Consider the following 24,335-nt stretch of genomic DNA (forward strand, 5'->3'; position numbering starts at 1 on the left):
GGAGACTGAAATTTCAATGGCATTGACATGATGTCAAACCCAGGCACCAAGAGGTGTGTCCCATCTCACAGGTATTCACTGGTTCCTGAGCTGAGACATTGCACTGACATTAGCCATATTGCAAAGACTGACTGTATCGATAATCTGTATCAATAATACTTGTGGTCCACATCAAACTCAGCACCTTTGTCAGCTGTTCCAGCTGGAATGGTAAATAGCAAGCCCCAGTGGAGACCTAAGTATCCCCTTGCATTCAGAGGCTGCATGGGTCTGCATGGACACATATAGTTGGATGGTGTGGGGAAAGCCACTTCTGCTGATGATTGCAGAGAAAAACTAATGGCCTCCAGCAGCTGCTACTTAAAATTTTCTAACAGGCTGAGAGAGTAAAAACTATTGGCCTTGGCATCCATTCATTACTTGCAGCAAAACTCTAATTAAGCAATAGTGTTCAGTCATATTTACCCTCCATTGGGCTACAAGGAACCCATATTTCTACTGAAATACATGCTACTGAAACAAAACAAATCTATCAGCAAAAAATGCTGCTGGAGTAAAATGTAATAATAATATCATAGCTATTAGACCGTGAAATCCTCTGCAACAAATTAATCTGCTAGGGAAAAGTTTGTTGGGGGGATTTCGGCTTCCTGCTGGGAACCTGTAAAACCCGCACCACTCCCCGAGACATCGCCGCACTCGCGGCCTCTGCCTCCTGCCCCTGGAAGTTCCCGTGTGTCACAGGTCCCCGCAGCGGCCGGTGGGAGGTGGAAACCCGCCCGGAACACGCCGGGGCGCAGAGGCTTCGCCGCCTTCCGGCTGCCCCTCGGCGGCGGGGCCGCGTTCCGCAGGGCCGGTGCGGGGCTCGGCAGGGCCGGTGCGGGGCAGGGAGGGGGCGGCGGGCGGGCCCGGGCGCAGCGCCGGCGGAGCCTCCGCGCCCCGCCCCGCCCCGCCCCGCGGAGCTGTCCGCGCCCCGTGGTGCTGAAGCCGCAGCGCCCGCCCAGCCCCTTCCCCGCCCCTCCTCCCTTCCTCCGTGGCGTGGGCTCTCGCAGGCAGCCGGCAGCCCGGGGCATCAAAGGTTGGGAAGGGCTCCATTCCTCGCTTTGATTCTCCCCCTCTCACCCCGCCTTTTTGCTTCTTCTTTCTCTCTCTCCTTTTTTTCCTTTTTTTTTTTTTTTTTTTTTTTTTTTTTTAAGCCGGGGGAGGGAGAAGAGCGCGGCCACGTCCCACCCCTCCCTTCCTGCAAATCCCCGCTCGCACTGCAAACAATCTGCCTTCCCCATTGCATCCAAGGGAGATAGCAACAGCAACATCATCACGGAAAGCCGGATGGGAGAGCGGAGAGGAGGCTGCTGCTGAGGGAGGAAGGCACACACGCACACACCAGGTCGATGTTGCCAAAGCGGTAGGAACCGCACGGAAAATAAGCCATGCTGCCCCATGTGTCTGGCGCATTGTGCTCCATCCGAGCCTTTTAGGAGGAAGAAGAGAATTATCTGCTCGGATTTTTTTCCCTGCCAGCGAGAGTGCGACAGACTTGCGATGGTTGAATGTCAATGCCTGTGAGAGAGAGCAACAGTCAGAGCAGGAGGAGGACAGAAGGGGAGGAAAATGAAGGTGGGGACGGTGGTGGAGAGAAAGAAGGAGCCTCGTCCAATGCATCAAAAGGAGGTCCCTGCAATTGCTGATAGAGCCCTGACCGCCTCGCCATCCACAATGGTCTGTACAAGCTGCCAGTGCGTTTGATGACGTTCCTGTTTTGTGAAAGGAGGAAAGGAAACGTGACCATGTAAGATCCACGTTTCCCCGGTCAATTACATGCGAAGAATAGATCCGATTTCGACGTGGGTTTTTGGTCCAGGATGGTAACAGCTTAGGGAATAATATAGCCGCCTTCCCTCATCAATTTCGCTCTATTTTTTTTTTTTTTTTGTGTGGTCCAGACAGCTGCTGGAATAGAGAAGGTCAGAATATATAAATATATATAAAATATATATGATATATATATTATATATATATAAATATATTTGTCTCAGTACATCTGGGATTAAGCTCGTTGAATGCTAATCATTTCTTTCCGGACTTTTAATATTTACAATGAAATCTTTTACAGGCAACGGTAAAATCTGAAGCCACCTGGGAGTACAGTGTTGAAAACGTAGGGTGTTTTCCCACAAACAATGTGAAGGTCTTTTTTGTCAAAGAGGCAATTTTGATAATAACAACAGCTACCAGTTTTGCATTTTGATAGCCAGACCAGCTGCTATTTTGTCTGGATGCACACCGGGATTCTTGTGATCGGGTTTTACTTTTTAATTGAAAAAAAAAATTATTATAAAATAGAAGAAAAAGAAAAATTACTTGAGATGCCAAATACTGTCGAGAGAACCATATTCTCCCTCCTCTCCACACCCACCGGAGACGTGGACCCTTCGTTTTTACAGGCTTAGGAGTTGCGAGAGCTGATCGGGGGCTTTCTCCCGAGCCCGCCGCCTGCGCCCCTGGACCCTCGGGCGTGGGAGATTTATTTCCTCCTCCCGCTGATTTCTAAGCAAACTTGTGGAGGGGGGGAAAGGATCCCCCGGCAGCACAGAGTCGGGTTTTTTTTTCTGGTGTGGATTTTTTTTCAATTGCCGTCCCCGCCGGGTTGCAGCGGGCTGCCGGGGACTTGGCCCCCTCGCCCTCCGGCTCTGCTTTTGTGCGTTCCCCGGCGGCCAGCGCAGCCCTCCCGGCACTGCGGCCGCCGCGGAGCCCCCCCGGCCGCGGGGCGCCCGGCTCCTGCCCTTTTCTTTCCCCCCGTGCCCGCCTGCCAAGGAAAGGCACATGTTAATACCACCCGGCGCGGGCATTTTCTGCTACTGCTGCTGCGGGCTCCTCCGTCCGAGACAGATGTTGCGAAACCAAGGCCTCCTCAAGTGCCGCTGCCGCATGCTCTTCAATGACCTGAAGGTCTTCCTGCTGCGGAGACCCCCCGCGCCGCCGCCGCCCTCCCCGCCGCCGCCGCTCCCCATGCCCGGCGGCGCAGAGGCGGCGGCGGGGGCCGCACCGCCCGGGGGGCGCGGGCCCGGCTGGCGGGCGGCGGGCGGCGGCGGCGGCGGCGCGGGCAGCCCGGCTGCCGAGGAGTGGGGCAGCCCCGCCGGGGAGCCGCCCGCCTCCCTGCCCAGCAGCACCTCCTCGGATGACTTCGGCAAGGGCAAGGCCGAGGACCGCTACTCGCTGGGCAGCAGCGTCGACAGCGGCATCCGCACCCCGCTCTGCAGGATCTGCTTCCAGGGGCCCGAGCAGGTGAGCGACCGCGGGCGGTGGGCGCTGGGGTGGGGGCCGCGACGGGCCCGGTGGCAGCGATGCTCCAGCCTGAGGGAACCGGGGCCTGGTGCTTGCGGGGGTGTGTCCCTGTTGCCCGGAACGGGACCCCAAACTCAGAGGGGGCTCTGCCTTCTGCCCGGGCCCCGGGCTCCAGGATTTTGCACCTCGGTAGTATTTTCCAATAGGTGTGGGGTGGAGGCGTGCTCCATTCTTTCTGCTGCCAGCCTTGCCCCGGGCACTCATGCCCAGCGTCAGAGCCGTACAGCTGTGGCATGGGAGGAGGGACACGCTGGCACCTTCATGGAGCAGAGCACATCTCAGCAAGGGAGGCTGTTTGGTGCTTTGTGGGTACCCGGTTGCGATGATTCCAAAAGTGATGCAAAGGAGGAGTTTAATGTGCTCTTTGCTTTTAAAAATACAACTTCAGTCTGTACAAAACACGTGGCAGGAGACAACCCCACTTCAGTGGTTCCCGGGGGATGGCTAGTAGGAGCTGTGCAGGTGCTCCACTGCTCCCATGCACCCAGTTGCACTATCTGCAGGAGAAACACGGCTGGCTACAATTGTACCTGCTGAAGCTGCAGCCTTGAGATGCACCGTGGTACAGATTGAGGTTAGGCCAGTGAAGTTTCCCTTCACCACACAGGAGAATGAAACAAATGCAACCATAATAGAACATAAGATGCTGCCCTAGAGCATTATTCTCCATATTTAATGACAATTAAAAGCATCTTGTGTATTTTCAGGCTGGCAACTTCCTTACAGTGAGGTACGCAGCAACATTTGTACCTGACATGACACAGCTTGCAGGTGCAAGGAAGGCTGCAGACCTCTGCTTGTGAGATCAAGCCCATATGCGCAGATAACCATTATTACTCAGGATAATTCCATTACCTGTCATAATAGGGGATCCTTGCATAAGAAAGGGTTGGAAAGTTCAACTTGACTATTTCTATTTTGGGCACAGATTCTGGCATGTAAGGTGGTACATTGAAATCTTATGCCGAATGGATTTTACCTCAGGTCTTCTTTCCCCTTCGTGGACCTGTGTGCTCTGCTAAGGAGAAAGGCAGTTCTCATTTGAAAGTGGCTGTGCTCAGGTACACATCCTGCCTTTCCCAAAGTTGCCTACACCTGTAATGCAATGATTGTGCCTTCCCTTATGTTAGTTTGAGGATAGTGGCGATAAGTGGGGAATGGGCTTCCATTCTTCCTTGGGAGAAGCCAGGCCTGCCACCAACCGATCCCAATATCCACAGCCCTGCTGGATGTGTCATACCAAGGGTTCCATAGGTCACAGCTCCGTATTAAATGGACTGTAGCCTTCTCTAATGGTTTATGCAGCTGGCAGATAGCTGTGAAACACAGTTTTCACCATAGGCTTTCAGATGGGAGTGGAGGAAATAATTCTTTTTTGGAGATACTGTATACCTTCCTCTCTTGCTTGTCTTGTCCTTGTCTCTTCTAAAAGTTGGAAGCCATGCAATTCACTTCCTGGGAATTTGCATTATTTCACATTTCTAGTACCCTTCCCTGGCTTGCCATTCTGCCTGTGTACACAAGACGTAGCACCTGCGAGATTGGCTTACGTGTCAGAGCAAATAGAGCCTAAGCAGAATTAAAATAGAGGTAGCTTGCTTCCTTGGAGAACATTAATGCTTGAAAATAATTGGATGCTAATTTTCACACTGAAAACCAGTGTAGGTTGCATTGTAAAACTGAGACTATTTGCTGACCATCTGCCAGTGTACCTGAGTGAGGAGCTGAGCAGACGTGACTGGCATCTCATAAGACTTTTACCAGGATTTCTCTTTTTTGATTCTCACAGTTCCTGACCAATACAATAAGATACTTGCAGCTGGGTTCTGCTACTTGTCCTTGAGCAGTAGCTTATTCCACAAATAATTTTTTCTTCATCAGCATGGCTTGAGAAGTATTTGAAACCTTTTGCCCTGCAGCAGCTGGGAAGCACAGGTCATTATGGAAGCCCACATTGTGGGGTTTAAAGCACAGCCAGATCCTGACACAGCTTCCTGGAAGTACAGTTCAGAATAACTGAGCACTGAATTGGTGCAGCTGATGTCAAGACCCACAGTTTGGTTTATTTGGCCCTTATGTCAATAAAACTCCAACAGGGCTAAATCCCACATTCCTTGTTCCTTTTTGTTATGGTGTTTATTACTGATTTAGCCTTTTATTTCCCATTTGTTTTACAACTCAACAGCTGACCAAAGACTTTCATGTTTTGGACCCTCACAACTGTAAAAGTCGCAGATGCACATTCTTCTATACCACCCCTGCCAAGACCATAATGAAAATTTATCTGCTTGGAAACAAAATATAATTGCTAGTTCTTTACTCTGCAGATGAATAACAATGACAGATCTAAACAGTATTTTATTTACCTGTCAAAACCATCTGAATTTGCTGCAGCTGTGGGCAAATTTGCAGGGCTGCATCACAGTAACAAGAACAAAAGCCTTCATTATAAATTGACTGTTAGGCGCTCTAAGCTTATTTACTCAGATAAAATGACAGTGAGTCTCCAAAAGATGTTTTAATCCTGTTTTGATGTAAAAAAAAAAATCCCAACCAAAACAGCAGCCAAAAAGGTTTCTTAGTAGTCTGGCTTTGCAAGTAGGGTTTTATTTAATATCTAATGCAAAATAAAATTGGTAGGGATTTTTGCTTTAAATTTATGATCTCCCAACATGCATGATACTTCAGGCTACTGAATTGCTTATATCTTAAGCTCCTCGTGTTGGTTTGTGGCTCTTACGGGTAAGCTGACTCTTTCATTTAAAAATGTACTGAAGACCCTAGGACGGAGGAAAGCTCATTATTGTGAGACTGTTCTGATCCTTGCATGTTAGTCAAGAGAAACCATGGATGCAGGCAAGAAAAGAGTGGATCTGATGACCAGGGGATTGCAGCATCTGGGCTCCTGTTTTGAGGGCATGAAGAGCAAATTCTGTTCAGGTCTGACAGTTGAAAAAGGCAGCTGCTTTCATTGAAAATGAGAGCTAAACATCGTGAAAGCTGAGGGACTGAACTCAGCACTTGGCAATAGCATTTCCTTTCGGGGACTTGCTCGGCATTTTCAAAGGTTTCAATGACTGAACGTCCTGCACCATTGTGTCAGCAAATTCTGAGACCCTGGATTGAGCAGCAAAGCTCTGGGGAGAAAGTGAGAAAGAGAAATGCTGGAGTATTTTCTTCTGTTTTGCTTAATGCTTAGTGTTTGCAGAATTTTGTCTGCTTTCCTGGATCTCTGACAATGTTCTGCAAGAGAAAGAAACTAAGATGAGCTCCTCTCTCACAAATGTTTTACAGTATTTGGTATGATTCCAAGCTGAAAGCAAGTCATGGGGATTAGCAGGAGAAGACATGGGTGGAAAGTCCCTTTGCATCAGGGGATAAACTGTCTCCCCACGTCACAAGGAGTTAGCAGTACTGTGGAGTTTAGGATCTCAGAAGTGGTGCTAGCTGTGCTGGAAATAAATAGAAAAACATTCTTAAATGAAACTGAGATAATTTGGAAAGCCATATGTTTCAAGGTTTGCTTGTTACATTGTCAGTTAGAATATGTGCACATCTCTCCTTACCTATCATTTTCAGTCTGCGTTTCTCTATTTCTCGTTTTGGGGAAAGATACTGTAAAGATGAGATTTGAAAAATCAGTAGGGATAGTTTGGTTGGCTATGGAGGATCAGAGAGAACAGATTTTGGACTCTAACGTGCAGGCTGATAGCTTGGACTTAGTATTCAATAGAAATGCTTGAACATAGACTATTCTTCCCACCAAAGTCCCCTCTAGACTTTTGGGGCACCAGCTCCTTAATATGGGAACATGAAGACTTTCAAGAAAATTGGAAGGGAAGACAACTTACAATGGATATTAAGACATTCATTTCTATGTGATATGTGGTTGGGCTGTGGAGCTCCTTGCTGCAGGACAAACAAAGAGCTAAAGTTTAATGAAGGATTATAAAGCCATGTGATTATTATGGATATTTAGAGTCATCACAATTAATGATAACACTTCTGAAAGTGAAATTCATGCTTCACATCTGAAGCCAATCCAGAGATCCAGGTAAGACTGGCTAGGAGCAGGGCCGCCCTGGGACTGGTGTCTTGCCCCACAGCTCACCAGCCTCCTGTGCCTGACCAGTGAGATCCACCCCTGCAGGTGCATGTCTGGATTTCATGCTCATGTAAGGTAATGTCTTCAGTGTGTAGGCAGCTGCCATGTTCAGGACTTCTCTAGAATTAAGTTTACCCCAAATTACTCAGTCTGTAATAACACACATTTTTGGGGGCCATGTGTAGGATCAGGGAATGGTCAGTACCATTGAAAGGCTGGCCATTAGCATGTGTGTCTTGACATAACTAGTGAGAATCTCAACCCCTGCCTGGTATGGACACGGGCAAAGAGCATCATCAGCTCCCTGCATGGTAGGGTCTGCAGAGATGGCATGAGCTAAGGTCAGGAAATACTGCTACTTTACAGACTGGTCTCTCAGCAGCACAGAGGAGTGGAGGTGGTGTCTGGGATGTCTGATTTCTGCAAAATTGAGGAAAATGAGGTACTAGAGTGAGACAAAGAGGGAAAGAGGCAGTCTGTGTCAGAATTCATGGCACAAGTATGATAATGATGAGTGAAAGAAGAAACAACTGTGCAACCAGCATCACAAGCACATCCAAAGCCCAGAACTTGGGAGTAGAGATGCTGGTATTTCATAGGGTCTGTCCAAACCAGCTAGAACATCAGGACACTGTTTTCAAACATATTGAATCATATAATGACAGTGCAGTCATTTTCATAGGTGTGTTCCCTCAGTATTCATTTACTTGATGTTGGAAAACAGCCAGTCCTGCTAAAACCAGAGAATAGGAGATACTGGGCTGCAGCTGTTCAGATTTCAATCAGTATGTTGTAATTTATGATAGAAAGGAAGAGAGGATGCTTCCTGTGACATTCAGTCCACCTCTCTGCCTCCCAATCTTTGAATCTTAACACCTCTATAGCTACCTCTCCTGTTTCACCTGTGCCAGGATCAAATCTGTACTGTGCAGGCAGAACATTCTTGGCTTTGGCAAAAGCTTTGTTTGAGCCATCAACTGAATGGAGCCCAGGATGTCATCTATTCTAGATTTAGTCGCTGTTGCCACAGAGTTGATTGGCAAAGCTCCCATTAACTTCAACAGCAGAAGTGTAGGCATCCAGTAGCAGGGACCTGACCCCTGTATTTCAGTAATGTTGTGCACACAGCAGGGCTCCTATAAATAATAGTGAAAGCCACTAATCCCATTGACTTTTAATTGCTCTGGAAGACAAGGTTTTCACCTTTTGTGCCTGCTGAAACTCTGATGCCTGACCCATTTATTTCAGTGCCACTAGCCAGCCAGAGCAGCAGTTTTTCTTTTCTTTCACTTTTCCCCATATAAAAGGCTTCGTGAAGGAACTTGTCTATGTTTGTGTCACTGTTTCTTAAATATACATTTCAGGCCATGATTAACAGTGGTTGATGTCAGTTAGTGACAGAACAAGCGATGCAAAAGCATGTAGCTCCATTGTTTGCCTCTGTAGAGTCACTGTTATTTCTACAAAGGCAACACTTGCTTCTCGAAGGGCTCTGTTCATACAAAACTGAATTGCATTCAGGTTGTCTTTCAAGCAAAAATTCATTCCCAGCAAGGACCTCCTCTGTGGCAGCCTTTTGCTCACATTGGTGTTTTTCCATTCAAGGCTGGCCCAGTCCAGAAGTCAGAAATGGTTGTGCCAAAAATCCATGATACTGCACGTCCTATATGTCTGCTGCACGTCTCCATTCCTCCTAGGCCTGTAGTAAGACAATAAGATGTACTGTAATTGTTAGTGGTCCATATTTGTGGCCGTCCCATCGTTTTATTATCTGGTTGCCAAAGGAATAAAGCCATGTGATGGTGTTAGCTGTTACAGGTTATGCTCATCAGCCCTCCTCTAAACCTACTGGCTAATGTCAGCCACAGCTGGCAGAGAGTGGAGATCTGAAAGGCATTAAATTCCTGTATGTTTCATGAAAACTAGCTGGATGAAGAAGAGGAAAGCTAGAAATGTCCTGCTGAGGGAAAGATTATAGCATTGTCTGTGCTAGACACTGCAGAGACCATGGAGGACAGAGCTTCAGATGGAACAGCAGCTGTAATAGGAACGTGTATCCCATTAGACAAAAAAAGAATAACCCCATCATGATATGGTTTCCATGGGAAACCAGACTTACAGAATAGCTTGTTAACTTTTTATCTTTCTCCTTTTCCTTTGTTAATCAGGATTGCTTACCTAAAATGAATTGCTTGATGCTGAAGACTTTCTTATCTTCCCCCATCTTTTCACAACCTACCTTTTATCTTTTTCTGATTTATCACTGGTTACAGTAGAACAGATTACATTGTTGGCAGTGGAGAGTGATGAGTGATGACTTTCTTCTGGTGAAGAAAATAACAGCAGGACCTGGAAACTTATGTAGATAATAAATGGATTGTCCCCATGCCCCTCTGTGAAAAGTGATGAGATAAGGCAAAATCAAGGTGAGCAGACTGGTTCCAGTGACAAGGCCCCTATACTGAAATTCTCACACATCTTATGTCATGTCATTTCTTGTTCTTTACAGTCTTGGGTGGTTTTATCTCACCTCCTCTTCCTTCTCTTCTTCTTGGCCAAAGTCAACTGACACATCAGAGCTTGGTTCCACCCATCCTATCTGGCTCTATCTGCACAGGTTCTCCTATGGCCTAAGTACCATCAAATCCCAGCCTCCTCTCTGTGCAGCTGGAACAGTGGTGACATCACTCACAACAGTCACACAAGTTTAACTTGCTTGCCTGGGTGATGAGTGAGGGGTGGGATGGTACAGAATGGGAGAATGATAACCAAAAAAAGGGGTTACATACTGTTTTATTATTGTTTTATTATTTCCTACATCTAGTGCTTCATGTTTATCAGAGAAACCAGCCTGTGCTTGGGGAAAACTGTGTAAACCCCATGGAGGATGGGGTAGTTCTATCTTGAAAGGATCCCTGAGAAGGTTTTGTCTCCTCTGTAGAAGAACTTTATAGGGAACTTCCATTTTGGTTGGACAACTGGACTGTCAGACATACTTTTTTCCATGGAGTCACAGACACATACAAAACAACTTTGCAGAACAGGACAGAGAAAATAAACTTGATATTTCACCAGTTTGGAGATCAAGGACTGCTATGGACTTTGTGGTGTCTTTGCCACATTGCTCTTCGCAGAAGTTTACCAAGGACTGCTTGACTGACCCTGTGTTCACATAAAAGGTGAGGCCATGAGGTCTCCTTTCCCATGCAAAAAGTATGTGCCATTAGCCAAGAGGGCAGTGCTAGAGGTACCTCTAAGGTTTATAGTGCACTAAGCATTTGGAGGTGTTTGCCCTCACCATTTGCAGACAGTCCTGTGGCTGCAGTCTCTGTCAGGTCATTCCCTGGGACTGCCATTGTAACCTCTGGTACTGTGTAGGTTTAGTCTCTGTTTATTAATGCATGCACTGATCGTGCCCAAGCATGGGTTAATGCCGAGGCCTCAAGAGATCTACCCATCCAAAATACTGACAGAGGCTGATCTAACCAGTTCTTAAGGGTGGGCATAGTTGGAGAACCCATCTTTCCTGCTGCAGCTCATTTCTTCTTGCCCTTTCCTTTTTTTCCCAAGAAGTAAGTTACTGAAAATGTTTTCCAGTAGTTACATGTAAATATAGTGAAAATTCATCCTTTCAGGACTTCAAAGTTTAAGTGACAACTGAAGCCATAACACTCCTTGTTCTTCTCTAGGCCAAACAATCCCAATTCTGCCTTTGCTTTTATGACGTGTTTTCTAGGCTGCTAATCATCCTTGGTGTTACCCTCTGGACTCTTACCAAATGGTCCATATTTTGCTATGAATGCACTGGAAACTGAATCCTTGTCAGTTCTGAGCAGGCAGAAAGGTTTTCAATCCTGTTTAACGAGTAGCAGAAGTCATCCATTCCAGGCTAATGTTTGCCCTCTTTATTTATTCATTTATTTAGGGAGCACCAGATGATTATTGATTATTACTCAACTCATGATCTCCACGTCCTTCAGAGCTGCTTCTTGGCCAGTCCTCCATCCTGGCTCTGTGCAGTTGGCATTGCTGCACTGATGGAGGAGCTGCATTTGGCCTTACTGAATTGCATCCATTTTTCCCCAGTAGCAGCCCCTTCCAGCAGGGCCTGCAGATGCAGTAATCATTAACTCTGTTGAATCTTCAGGTCATTAATGACTTGAGCTCTTCTGCCTTGCCTCCGGAGGAGAGCTGGGAGGAAAAGGCTGGAGGAGCAGTTGTGCTTTTCCTTAAGGATCCCTTGACTGCCATAGATAACACTTATGGCTGGGGCTGGTCCTGTCACTGCCCACTTACAGCCATGTGGGGGAGGAGCAAATGGATCCTCATTACTTCAGTTCAGGTATCTGCTCTCTGTCCCAATTAAAGCCACTCTCAGCAAGGCTGAATATGACTTTCCTGACAGATTCAGGCCTCTAGCCAGTCCTGCTTGAAATGTTGCCCACGCCACCCACTTCTCTCCTGCTTCTACAGTCACTTTTTGGATGGGGTGGCTCACATTTCCTCCGCCTTCTTGTGCTAGCACTGTCACTTGGGGCATTAACCCTATGCCCAGCTTGAGCTTATTTTCTTTCATATCCCAGCTGCGTAGTCATGTTGTGCCTTATTTTCTCTCATATCCCAGCAAATGTGTACTCATTTGCTTTCTTTAGGGTAGCACAGACACTTGCTCAGATCCTCATTTCTTGCTCTCATTACTGTGATCCCTTCCTCTCCAATTTCCCAGCACAGGCATTGTCCTGCTTCAGTGGAGTCAAAACCAAGAAGCTCACTTCTTTGACTGGTATCTTGATGAAAGAAGGGGTTTTCTAAGAACTTCCATGTGCATCTCCATCCCCTTCAGTGTTCCCTGTCCTTACCCAGATAGGTCCTGTGTAGTTTTTTTACTCCAATTCTCAGTGTTTGGGAGAGCTAAAAAAAGCCACGTGGAAGGATCTGTTGAAGACATAACACACAGCAGCGGTGTGCAGGAATCCTGCTGGCACTTCACCCACATCACATCAGCACCTACCCTGGCAATTTCCTGCAGGTGCTGAACTAAAGCTCAATGGATGGTTTGCACTTCCTTCCTGCAAGTACAGGGCCATGGGCTAAACCTGCCCCTCCAAACACCCCAGTGCTTTTAGCTTTATCAGGTCTTCTTCTCTGTCTGATGTCTTGCATGACCTTGCACTGTCTGATGAATTAAGCACTTCCCTTTTCTTTTTCTCCTTTATAAGCATACTAGGACCTGTCAGGGCTTAAAGTGCTGCAGAAGTACAAGAATATTATTATCCCATTCCAAGTGATATTAGAAGAACATTAAGATGGATCAGATGAGCATTCAAGAAAAATAGGTAATAATAAAATACTGTATCAGAGAGAAATAGCAGTTAAGTAATTAAAGAGAGGGTTTCCACAAGAGGCAGAAGGAGAGTTATGGGTGCTTCTGGCCTCCTGACCATTCTTTATTTTAATACTATGGTAACCTTTACAGGATGTCAATATGTCAAGCGTTGCACCAAGAAGGCTTTTCTTGCCCTACAGAGTTCACATTTCAGGACATAAAACCCCAACATTTCCTTAACATTGCAGAGACGGGCATTCTTACAAGATTTAGGGCCAGAGGGAGTTACTGGGGTAGTCTACTCTGAACCTCTCTGTAATAGCAGTGAAATAAGTTTCCTCAGTGAAATTCCTGCTTGAAGCTTAATAGCTGTGCAAGGACTGGAGAAGAAATATTCCTTCTTGATTTTCAGACCTCCAATAATGGGAAATCGTTGCAGTGCCCAAGGAGAAAATCTGGGGAAACAGAAAACTGAAACTGTCTTTGCATATCACCTTTTGTCTTTTCTGTCACAGAAAGAACTGTGTACTGTGTGCATCCCTAGAAACCAGCTTCAAAAACCCTTGGGCTAGCTGGCAGAAAAGATTTCCTGCATGGAAGAAGTTCTGTGTTTGAAGACAGTTTTATTCCACATCAGATTAAAAGCAAGAAACTTTCAGCTTGGAAAAACACTCACGGGATTCAGCTAGTTAGGAAAAAAGCAGTTCATAGCCTCCTCTGACATATGAGAGCAGAAGTGCTGTCACCTACATTTAACCCACATTTGGAAAATTTTTCTTTATAGACTGGATGGCTACATCATTTCTAAGAAAAACATTTTTAGAGCCCCCATAGCCTGAAGTAAGGACTCCTTCATGAAGTCCAGCTTGCTAAACTGTCATGACCTGGCCCAGCTGCCGTCGTTATTCCACTTCCCACTCCTTATGATTTATTTCTTGCCCTTATCACAGACATGTGAAACCTGCGGGAGAGTTCTTGGCCTTCCCATCCTGCAGCATTCATGAGATTTCTTCTCTCATCTTCTTCTTAGTGATGCCAGACAAGAGTTTCATCTCTTTAAAGGTGTGCTCAGGCATGTGGTGCAAATGTCAGGTGATGGTGGCAATTCTGAGAGTAATAACTCAGGTCAAACAAAATCACACAACCTCAGAATATTTTAGGATTTTAGGGAGGCTCAGGAGATCATCTTGTTCAACTTCTACTCAAGCAGATCTGACCAAATCAGATCTCCAGATACCCAGAGCTGGATAACTCCAAGGACAGTTATTCCACTCAGGTCTCTGGACACCAGGTTTAATATTTTACCTCCCTTGCAGTGAAAGTGTGAGGGGGTTATTTTTGATTTTTAATCATAATTTCTTGTGTTTCAAATTTTATGTTTCCTCTTGTAACCGTACACCTTCGAGAAGAGTCTGACTTTTTTGGTGTGCCTTTCCATGAGGTGGCTGAACATAGCAGTAAGATCTCCCCTTAGCTTTTACAGTGATTTTAGGAGGAGCTGTGTAAAAGAAAGGATTAAATGTCTGCTCTGACTCCCTGGAGTGGATTTGGACAAGGGCTGAGATTTTTGTAATGGTAGTCAGATAAACACCAAGGGAAAATAGCTGCCCATCTATAGCTTGAAGAATGAGAACAAACATTGCTAATAATAGCAAAGGCTCAGTTATTTCTCTTTGTCAAAGCCAGGACGTTTCTTGGTCCAATAATCACTAAACCTCAAGGAGGTGATACTATGTCAAATCTGAGTCTTACAGAAATACTAGTTGTAGAAAAGCTTGATGGAGCAAGAACCACTTTTGTTTAAATTGAACAGAAGGATGAGCAAAAAGAGCTCTGTAACTAAGGTTTTCAACTTTACAGAGGCAGATTTTGAAAGATTTGGAATTTTAAAAATATGCAATATAGCAGAAATTTATTATACATTGTCTTATTACTACCAAAACAGCCATTTGTGTCTTTATAACAAACAAAAAGTGTTCTGTTACAATTGCTGCTTTCTGGAATCTTACAGTAATTCTCCCTTCTACAGGCCATTTTTGTTTTCTGCCTTCAATTTATTTGCCTGGAAAGCTCTTCAAAACCTGTCCCAAGATGTGTTTTAATACAAATGAAAAACTCTTCCTCTTCCTCTTCCCCTTCCCCTTCCTCTTCCTCTTCCTCTTCTCTCTTCTTCCCTAAGCATCAGTACTTATCCATGTCAGTTCTGCTTATAAGTTGTTCACAGGATACACTCAGTGACATTTAAACTTCTCTGCCAAACCCAGCCACCTTTGATAAATAAAGGCTGCAGAACTCCTAAGCTCTTGCGAGTTGCCTGAAAATGTGTGGCCAGGTGGGGCGTACTCCCCGCACTGGGTTTGTGATGTCACAGAGGGGAGCTGTCATAAGAGGCCCACCCCTACTAGACATCAAAAAAGCCACCTTACTACCAGGTACAATTCAGGGGGAGCCTACACACTGTTTGGCTTCATTGCTCTGAGAACTTCTGGTTTTGCTGTTGTCTTTGCTTTTAATTCTCTTTACAAAAAGGCAAGAAAAAGATCCACCTGCCAGCAGAAGCGGAACTAGCAAGTTTGAAGTCAGTACTAGAATATTTCAGAAAACTGTACATTTAGGAAACCCAGGGAACTGTATAGTAAAGGACCAAGAGGCTTCTCCATTAACCCTAGTCCAGGATCTGTTATTTCAGTTGGCCTCTTTCAAGGGCACTTCACAACAGGGTGGTCACACACAGCCAAGTGGGGGGACTTGCCTTTCAGGCAGCACGAGCAGGGAGGATGTTGATGCAGCACTACCTAGGACTGCTTGAAAACCTGAATGAGCACCTTTGGTAGTTGGCTGATGGCAGCAGCTCCTCCTCAAGCCTGCAGAACCCTATGTGTCACTCCATGACTGTAGAAAACTCAGCTGGAGTGGAGAGCCAGGTGATCAGGGGGAGGACTGTAGTTAAGTGATCATGAATGGCAGGGAGAATATCAGAAATAATTCTGCGCAACTTAACAAGAGGAGGAACTTTGATCAGAGGCATCTGAAGTGCGTCTGTCAGTAGGAAAGCAAACTAAGCTGCAGGGACTCTTCAGAAGTTCTTATTGCTGTAGTAAGCCAAAGGGGATGAAGAGGCTGCTACAGGCTTATGGATTTCCACGGAGCACTCCAAGAAGCTCCACATCAGAGATTATTTGCAAACGCAAGGCATACAAATGTGTATATCTGTGTAACTGAGTTGCTCTGCCTGTGTTTAGGAGGATCAGAAACATACGGAGCAAATGTTGAGATCTCTGAAGGTGGCAGGAGGTTTTCTACCATAGCATGGCTCTGCTTCGTGTTTGTATTGGATCCAGTTATTTTTCCCTGTAATGGATGTGAGAAGGCCTCTGAGATTGGGTTTCTATGATGAAACAGAAGATGGAGAGGGATGATCTTGGGATGGATGAAAGCTGCAAAACACGTGCTCTGCTTCTCTGATCAGCACAAGATTCTCTTGCACCTTATGGAGCCTCATTCATTCATTCCTGCAATCCCATTGTCACCAAAAAAGCCTTATGGCATTCATCAGCTCCTTGCTTCTTTGCATCCCGATTCTGCATTGCCCCATTTGTGTGTTTCCTTCCACAGGATTTATAACTTCATCCCTCTCCACTTGGTGTCTATCCAACAGGGCAGGGTAACTGTCTTTTCTTACCAGATAATCCTTTGCCCCTAAGCACTGTGACTGGAGCAGCAATACCAGCCCTCCTAGCCTACAGGGGAGATTTTCACCTTCTCTAACTACATCCTGAATGTTCCCAGTTTTTCAGCATGCTCTGCATTTTGGCCTGATTAGGCTGTTTGTTCTGTTGTATTGCAGAGACGAGGAGTGGTGCTTAGGCACAAGAGAGTATGTTCTCTCTGTATCCTGTAAAATAAGAGAAAATTTGCTCAGCTGGAAATGAAACCACTTTGAGTTCAAAACTCACTTCGACTGACAACTGCTTTGCATTTTCATACAACCATCAGTACAGGCCAAGGTCTTTACCCCTATGTAAATGCTCCTAAGGCCCTTAGCTATTTGTATCCCAGAGATATTGACGAGTCAAAAAGAGGCTGTACAAATGCATGGAGATAGGGAAAACCATCCAGATCCCCCCCATTTGGTCTGCCTTAGAACAAATACTCACCCCGAGTCCCCTTTCTCAGACTGCCCTGTCCTCGTGGTCAACACTGTTTGGTACCCTCTGACACAGCTTCACATGTCAGGGGTGGGTTGCAGCATGAATAACAGCCCTTCCTGTGACTTATATCCTAGAGAGAGAGAGGGTTTTGCCAGATATCCATCTACCTATACATGCATATGGCATAGCTACTGGGACACAGCTGCACTCATGTGACTGTCTTTAATCTGTTTCCTTTTAAATCACTGTGTCTACATTGCCTTGAGCTGTTTTTCTTCCCTCCTGAAATGTGCACAGCAGCATCGGCGGTCGGTATCTCCAGTGCACTGCTCTGCTTCTGGACTGCACAGCCTTCGGGGCTCTCATGAGATGGTCAGAGGGCCATGGGAGTCAGGGACGCGGGCTCCCATTAACACACTCCATGACCTCTCTGTTTTCAGAGGTTCTGTGTGATTCCCAGGCAGCAGCCAGCCCGCAAGCACTGCGGCAGCGTGTGCTGATCCCAGCGCTCACCACTGAGCAGGGACTGGCTGTACGTGTGTTTGTGGCAGTGTGGGAGAAGGCAGATGCCACGTGGCTGAGCCAAATTGGATTGAGAAGGAGATTAAGTGGTCATTTGTGGGTCATGTTTTCCTGCAGAGGGCAGATTGATGCCATGATGCACATCTGGGCTGTGGAGCAGATGCAGCAGTTTCAGCTGCTGCGAGGCACTTTCCTGGAGATTCTGCAGCGCTCACTACACGGTTGGGAACACAACACACCAGCCAAGAGCCCTCCCAGCCGGGGATGTCCCTGTGCAGAAAGTGAGCCTTTGGAAGGTGGTTGCTCTCTGCTGTTATTGGTACATTTGTAGTGAGAGATCCGCACTTCACCTGTTTCTCCAGTAGTGTGTGCATGGCATGGCCAGTGCAGTGTGGTGATACGCAGTGTATCACAACTGTGCTGAATCACAATGGCTCACAGATCAGGCCTCCATGTCTCATGTTTTTTCAATCCACTTACCAGTGTTCTGTGTCCATCCACTGAAAAAGATCTTTCCGTCTGACTGGTCAGCCGTAAGTTCACCGGGTCGTGGAAGCAGGCTGACCTGGAAAGATTCGGGATATGAAGATGGCTCAGAACTTGATTTAGGCTGGAGTACTTTTCTGACACTGGGGTGTCAGGGCTGTGACTGTGAAAGAGTAGTGAGCCCTTGCTGGATAATACAAGTAGTAAAGAAAACTTCCACAGGCATGGCAGTATTTAGCCCATGTCAGAAGATCTCTAAGCAAACGGCACACTGTGATATGGAGGAAAACCACATGGCCTGCCTCCATGAGTGTGTGGAGAGGGCACCTCTGCTTTCTGCAGAGCCAGGGTTTGCCTTTCTGCTAAAGGAAAAGAAGTAGACTAAAAGTGTGGGGAACTGAGCAGCTAACACAGTCCTCTCAGATGAGAGTTACCCTAGGAGATCAGAATTAGCAAACCCCAGATTTTAGAGTCAGTGTGGCAGCTGGGTCACTGGACAACAGGTCCGAACCCAGCTAGAGGGTTGGTCTCTGGCTCTGAGAGGACGCATTTAGAATATTTCTCCCACTGTGATGGCTTGACTAGAGGAGGTTCCTCTTCCAGTTCAAGTGAATGAAAGTGGATGAGCAGCAACCAAGGATCTCAGCCTCTCCTCTGAGCTTTGTAAACAAGCTATGATTCTGGGCACATCACCAAGGTGGGACACAGCTCTGAATTGCAGACACCTCAATGTGAGTGTCACAATGTAGGTGTCTGCATGTGGACTGGGTGTCTAGGCAGTGAAAAATCAAGAGCTTGAGTCATGCCCACGCAATGATTTCTTAGTGGAAAACATCTTGAGGTAGGTAATTGTGCCCCTAGTGAATGCAGGCAGTGGAGCTGGAGAGCCAGACACCTACATTTGCTCAGCTGACTCACTCCCAGGACTCAGCTGTCATCATTGACTAGACCTTCATCGATTCTGCAGGAACAAGGGCATCCAGTGCACACAGAGCTGCTACATCTACATACAGTACGTAGGACCCTTTCATGCCTCCATAAAGCAGACTGGAAACCCTTCACTTCTAGGAATGCTGTAAGGGATCCTTGCTCATCTACAAAACACTGAAACCACTTCAAAGCTAGGTGCTATGCAAATGCTGAGTGTTCACATTATTATAAGTAAACAGCAATTTGGAAATGCGTGCACAACACTGAAGAGAAGTAAACAGATGGGAGAAGTTGCCAAGTAAGGCCACGCTGAAGCGATGAGCAAAAATAAGTGTTAGAGACAGTCTGACATTTTTATAGCAAGACAGACGCAGCCAGGATTTGAAGCATATAGCAATGAAATGAGATCAAGGAGGTGAGCTGCCTTTTCTTGGCCAAGCTCTTCTCGTGTTGGGCAGTCCCTTCTGTGCTCAGGCAGCAAGTGCTCCTCATTGTTGGCCTGTCTAATCAGGATAATCATGGTGCAAAATGGCTCCAGTGGACAAGGCAGGAAAAGTGATACTGTTTGTGGTGAGCTGTCGTGTGGGAGAAAAGACATTTTAAATACAGCCTTGAAGTCACTGAGTGACACCAGCACTGGGCTGACTTGAACTGACAACTACTAATTACTGAGAGAAAAATGACTCACTAAAAAACAATAATTGTCTTACATCTAATGGATGACTTACAGTCAAACAGAAAGCTACAGTCTTGGCATGGGGGACATGCATAATGTGGCAGACAGCCTGCAGCCTCACATATCTTTTACAGAAATAGAGTTCAAAAGTTGTGCAAGACGTGCTGTATTTTAATTAACCAAGGCCCAGAAAAGCTGCTGTGCAACCCTAGGCAGAAACTGCATGAGGACACCTTTCTCTTGGCAAAACACTGAAAATCCAGTCTGATGTTGATAACAGCAAAAATCCCGTGGCTTCTGAAAAGTCATTGTTTTCCATTTTACAGTATCCAACTGTAATTGCTGCCAGAAACTCTCCTGTGGGGAGGGGAGAGCATCAGCAGAAGGGATCTCCAAAGAGAAATAGTGAAAGGGAGCAATTTTTGGGAATGATGCAATACATATGTGACAGGCACTTCTGAAAATTCACATTCCTGTCAGAATTGATGAAACTATTTCCTGTTGGTGTGATAAGAATGTATTAAATATTTGTCTGGGTTTACATAAGCATGGATTATAAGGAAAGCTCTTGTATTTTAAGGGATTATATACTTTATTACAGTATATGCTACCTAAGTAATACTGGGAACAGTTCTCACATGTGTCTGTGCTACAGGGGAACAGTAAGCAAAAGGCAAATGGTTGATGGTGGTCTTAGGTGTAATTTGGATGAAGCCGCATGATTTTCCTATTTTTGGAATTCAGAATGATCTTTTCACCTTCATAAAGTGGCCTGAAGTCAGTCTGAAATCTGGTGGTGCTGAAGCTCTCATCATTTGGGTGTAAGTGGCTCCACCACGCTTCTCGGGCATGGAAGCACAGGGGATGTGTCTCTGGTTCTCAGATCACTTTTTATCCTTCAGCAGGTCATTTCCGATCTCTGTTTGGGGAGGGACAGTTCAGCAGACCTTGGCTCTGAATTTCAAGCTGCTGGGCCTACTCAGCAGACAAAGATGTCTGATGGGGAGCAAGGCAGTCAGCGTCTCTGGAAACAGCACCATCAGTTCAATGTAATTTTTATTTCTTTAAAGAAAAAGTTGGCTTGGTTGGCGCTTGAGTTACTGTTCATTATTTTCCCATGTGCATGTTATTAATTCCTTGTTATTGGATCATTTCTCTGTGTAAAGCATTTTGAGTACAGTTCAACACCAGGACATGCAATTCCCTAAGACAGTGGTGGCCTCCTGTTCACTTCTCCTTCTCTTTTCCTCTTTCTCTTGCAATCACTTGAAAGCTCCCTTGAACCCTTGCTTAGCTGGCTCACCCTTGACTCTAAATAGTAACAGCCTTAATCCAGGGGACTTCTCAAATCCTGGGGTTGGAGCGGGAAGCATGAGTGATTGCTCTGAGCAGCAAACCCATTTATGCAAAGTGTTCCACTCTCTGAGCAGCATTCTGAGGAAGGATGAGATTAGAAGGATATCAGTGGCAAAGTGACTAAGAGATTTATCTTATTCATAGGCTTGGCTTGTACTTAAGGAATTTACATTATTGAGATTTTTTTAAATCTGAGCTGGCTGAATCTATCAGGCTTCCAGCTGTGTCATAGATATCAAAGGCTTGTTGTTTCCTTCCTGGTTCATACCTTGCAGCATCTACACATTCCTCCCACTGCTTTCTCTTGTTGCTTTTCTACACCTGTTTCCATATGCCAGGAGTACCAGAGCCTCCCCCAAATCCCTAGGAGAATATCATAAGGCAACTCAGTGTCAAGACACTTTCCCAGGTATTCAGTTTGTTTTTTCTTTTGCTTAATTAATTTCTTCATTATTTGTCTAGTTAATAATTAATTATTAATGATTAAGAGGGAATGATTAAGAGGGATGCATCTCCCTCTGATGCGGATATGTCTGGATATTTATAATAAAGAAGAGTTAATGTCCTTGAAGCTTCTAAATCAGTGATTCCCCTCTGGAGCAGGAGCTGAAACAGATCATAGTATGGAGAAAAGTATTTCTGTGCATTTGTCCTGAGAGAAAATCCTCAGGAGCTCAGACCTCAGGGAACCCCTACCCCAGCTGAGATTGGCAGTGCCAGCACGAGTGCCCCAGCCCACAACACTGAGCAAAGGCCCGGAGTGCCTTTTTTCCACTACAGCTGTGAATTCAGCCAGACTACTTGGGAAATTGTATCAGCAAAGCCCCACACTCCTCTGCCAATGAAGACTGACACCTTGCTGGGGGCTGGATGAGGAGGGGGAATGGTTGGCACAAATGAGTTGCACTGGGTAAAGGCTGCATCAAACCAGACATGCAATGCTGGAAGGCAGAAAGTCCATGGCGAGCATAGTCAGGCTAAAGCCAGTTCAGAAAACATGTCTTCCCAACGTGGTGTCTCCCTGCACAGCAATTCAGACGGGAGCAGCAGGGATATTCCCAAGGGAAAGAAAGGGGCGTTACTGAGGTTGAAAGAGAAGTCAGTGTCATTGAAAGAAGGTAAAGTTTTATCTACAGACCTTTCCTCATGGTAAGGGTGATTGTCCAGTGTCTTAGTGATGTGTGTTTGTGAGCAAGCTGAGCCAGTTCAAGACCTTGCAGCTATAATGAGCAGCAACCTCAGCTCTGCATTTCCGCCCTCTCTAAGCTCTAGCACCAGCAAAGCACTGGTAAAGGGGCAGGGCAGCACACCTGGGAGGGCAGTGGGAAGGGGGAGATGGCAGCACAGACTTAGGCATAAACTGTGCATAGAATTGCATCCCAGTACCAAGAACTGGGCAATTCCCTTCTAGCAACAATGAAGTATAAGGCATTTGAAGATACTCTGCAGCAGTTTCAAGGGGATTATTCTATATTCAGCCCAGAGATAAAGCAAACTTCAAGCTCAGCTCTTGAAGAAAACAAGCTCCTTGCCTGGTCTGACATCTGAATATCTGTCCCAGGAAGGAGTTCCTTTTATCTCTGTAAAAGGAAAAAGCCAGTGACACTTTTAGGCATGGAGCCATGCCATTTTTGTTCTTACACACTTTGCAGTTTTTCCCAAGTGACACTGAAGTTGTTCCCAGCTCAGGGATGCAATGTCTTCTGGTCATCCTGGGAAGAAGGGCTGTACTAGGGCTGTATGAGGTGGTTGCAGGCTGCGGTTTCAGAAATTTCTTCCCTGGTGGCCAAAGACTCCCACAGCACAAAAGAGAGATTGACAATCTGGGCTAGTCCAGTGCAGGATGCTAAAGTGCTAAAGGGACAGAAGCACATTATGTGTGAGGAGAGGTAGAGAGATCTGGACTTGTTCAGTCTGGCAACAAGAAGATGAAAGGGGAAATCTGCTGACTTCTTCTACTTAAAGTCAGAGTATAAAGACCACAGAGCCAGAGGGCACAGCAAAGAACTAGAGGCAATGGCACAAGTTGCAGCAAGGGAGGCACTCATTGGATATACAGAAATGAAGTTTCACAGTGAGATCAGAGCAGCCCTGAGACAGGGACCCAGACATATGGTAGAATCTCAGTCCTCTGACATCTTGAGGGTTGGGCAGAATGAATCCTTGAGCAGCCTTGAAGCTAGTCCGGGTTTGAGCAGAAGGTTGAACTAAAGAAATCCAGGGACCTCCCAACCTAAATTCTGTGACCTTACAAAAACCAGTGGGTGAGGGGACTGAGAAGTGGTTGCAATGTCGCTGCTCATGGGTTTTAGCCTCCTTGTTCTGAGGAACGGTGTTACAGGGAGAAGATCCTTACACACAGAGATGTGAGTCCACCCACTTGCCTGCCTTCAGACATGACTGTGCCTGCAGCCATCTCAGTGTGTCCCAACTTCTGTCTGATTGACCTTTGAACAACTGAGCTGGCCCAGCATGAGAGCCTGTCCTAATGAGCACAGCAAAGCCACGGCCCCTTGAACTGGTGGCAGCAGTCAGTGCATGACTGATGCCCAGGAGTGCCTGTGCTCCCCACTCATGTTGCAGGGGCTGGTATTGCCATCCTTTACTTGATGCACCTTGAGATCAAATTAATGTCTAACTAGTGAAAATTTGGGCTGGAAAAGGCTGGACAGATGTGTTGTCTATGCCCACCATCTGCCTTACCTGTACCTCTGACATGGCTCCTGCTCTATTCCCTGGATAACTCCCAACCTCCCATATCATCCTGCTTCTCTCCACCCCATGGCCCCTAGCTGGTTCCCCATCTCTCACTTTTCTACTTGTTTACAGGCATTACTCATTTTTCATCCTCTCTCCCTGAGACCTGGTGCTCTGACATGGACAGAAGATCCCTTCTGTCCTCCTTGGAAACAGCAGCAGAGCCTCACTTTGGCATCCACTTAGATCCCGTAGTGAGACCCCCCTCTTGTGAGCATGAGGACACATTCGGTGCCTTGTTTTCCTGATCCCCTCACACACAGCAGAGATGGAAACAGTGTCCTCCAATCTTGTGTCATTCGTGGGACCCTGGAGTGCCTGGACAAACTGTGTGTCCATGCCTGTCCCAGCACTGCTTGCTGCCTGTTTTTCATCAGGGAGCAAAGAGGGGAAATCAGCCAGGAATGAAAAAGCCCCTTTTTGACCAACCTGGTTTACTGTAGGTTATGCCAGGTGCCTCCAGTGTGACATCAGACCCCTGCTCCCCAGATATCAACCTCTTTACTTTCAATATTGTTCTCCACCCCATCTTGCTGAGGCACCCCAGCAACCTGTCTCCAGTGACTATCACCTCAGATCCCCACTTAGCAGCACCTTTCTTACACCCCCACTTCCCAGAGCCTTCCCAAGCTCAGTACTGCATCAAACTCGTGACCACCATCACACAGGGCTTTTTCTCCT

At 46.3% G+C, this 24,335-nt stretch overlaps 1 protein-coding gene across 1 annotated transcript in view; it reads left to right on the top strand.

The window, feature by feature from the left end:
• The first annotated feature begins 1,024 nt into the window (after positions 1-1,024).
• MARCHF4 (membrane associated ring-CH-type finger 4) overlaps positions 1,025-24,335 on the top strand; it is a 105,719-nt gene continuing 82,408 nt past the window's right edge. Inside the window, exon 1 of the mRNA XM_048309473.1 lies at positions 1,025-3,285. Coding sequence (XP_048165430.1) covers positions 2,824-3,285 — 462 coding nt within the window. The 5' untranslated portion in view covers positions 1,025-2,823. The remainder of the gene's footprint in view (positions 3,286-24,335) is intronic.

This window comes from Corvus hawaiiensis, chromosome 7, assembly GCF_020740725.1.
Source record: "Corvus hawaiiensis isolate bCorHaw1 chromosome 7, bCorHaw1.pri.cur, whole genome shotgun sequence".
Taxonomy (NCBI): domain Eukaryota; kingdom Metazoa; phylum Chordata; class Aves; order Passeriformes; family Corvidae; genus Corvus; species Corvus hawaiiensis.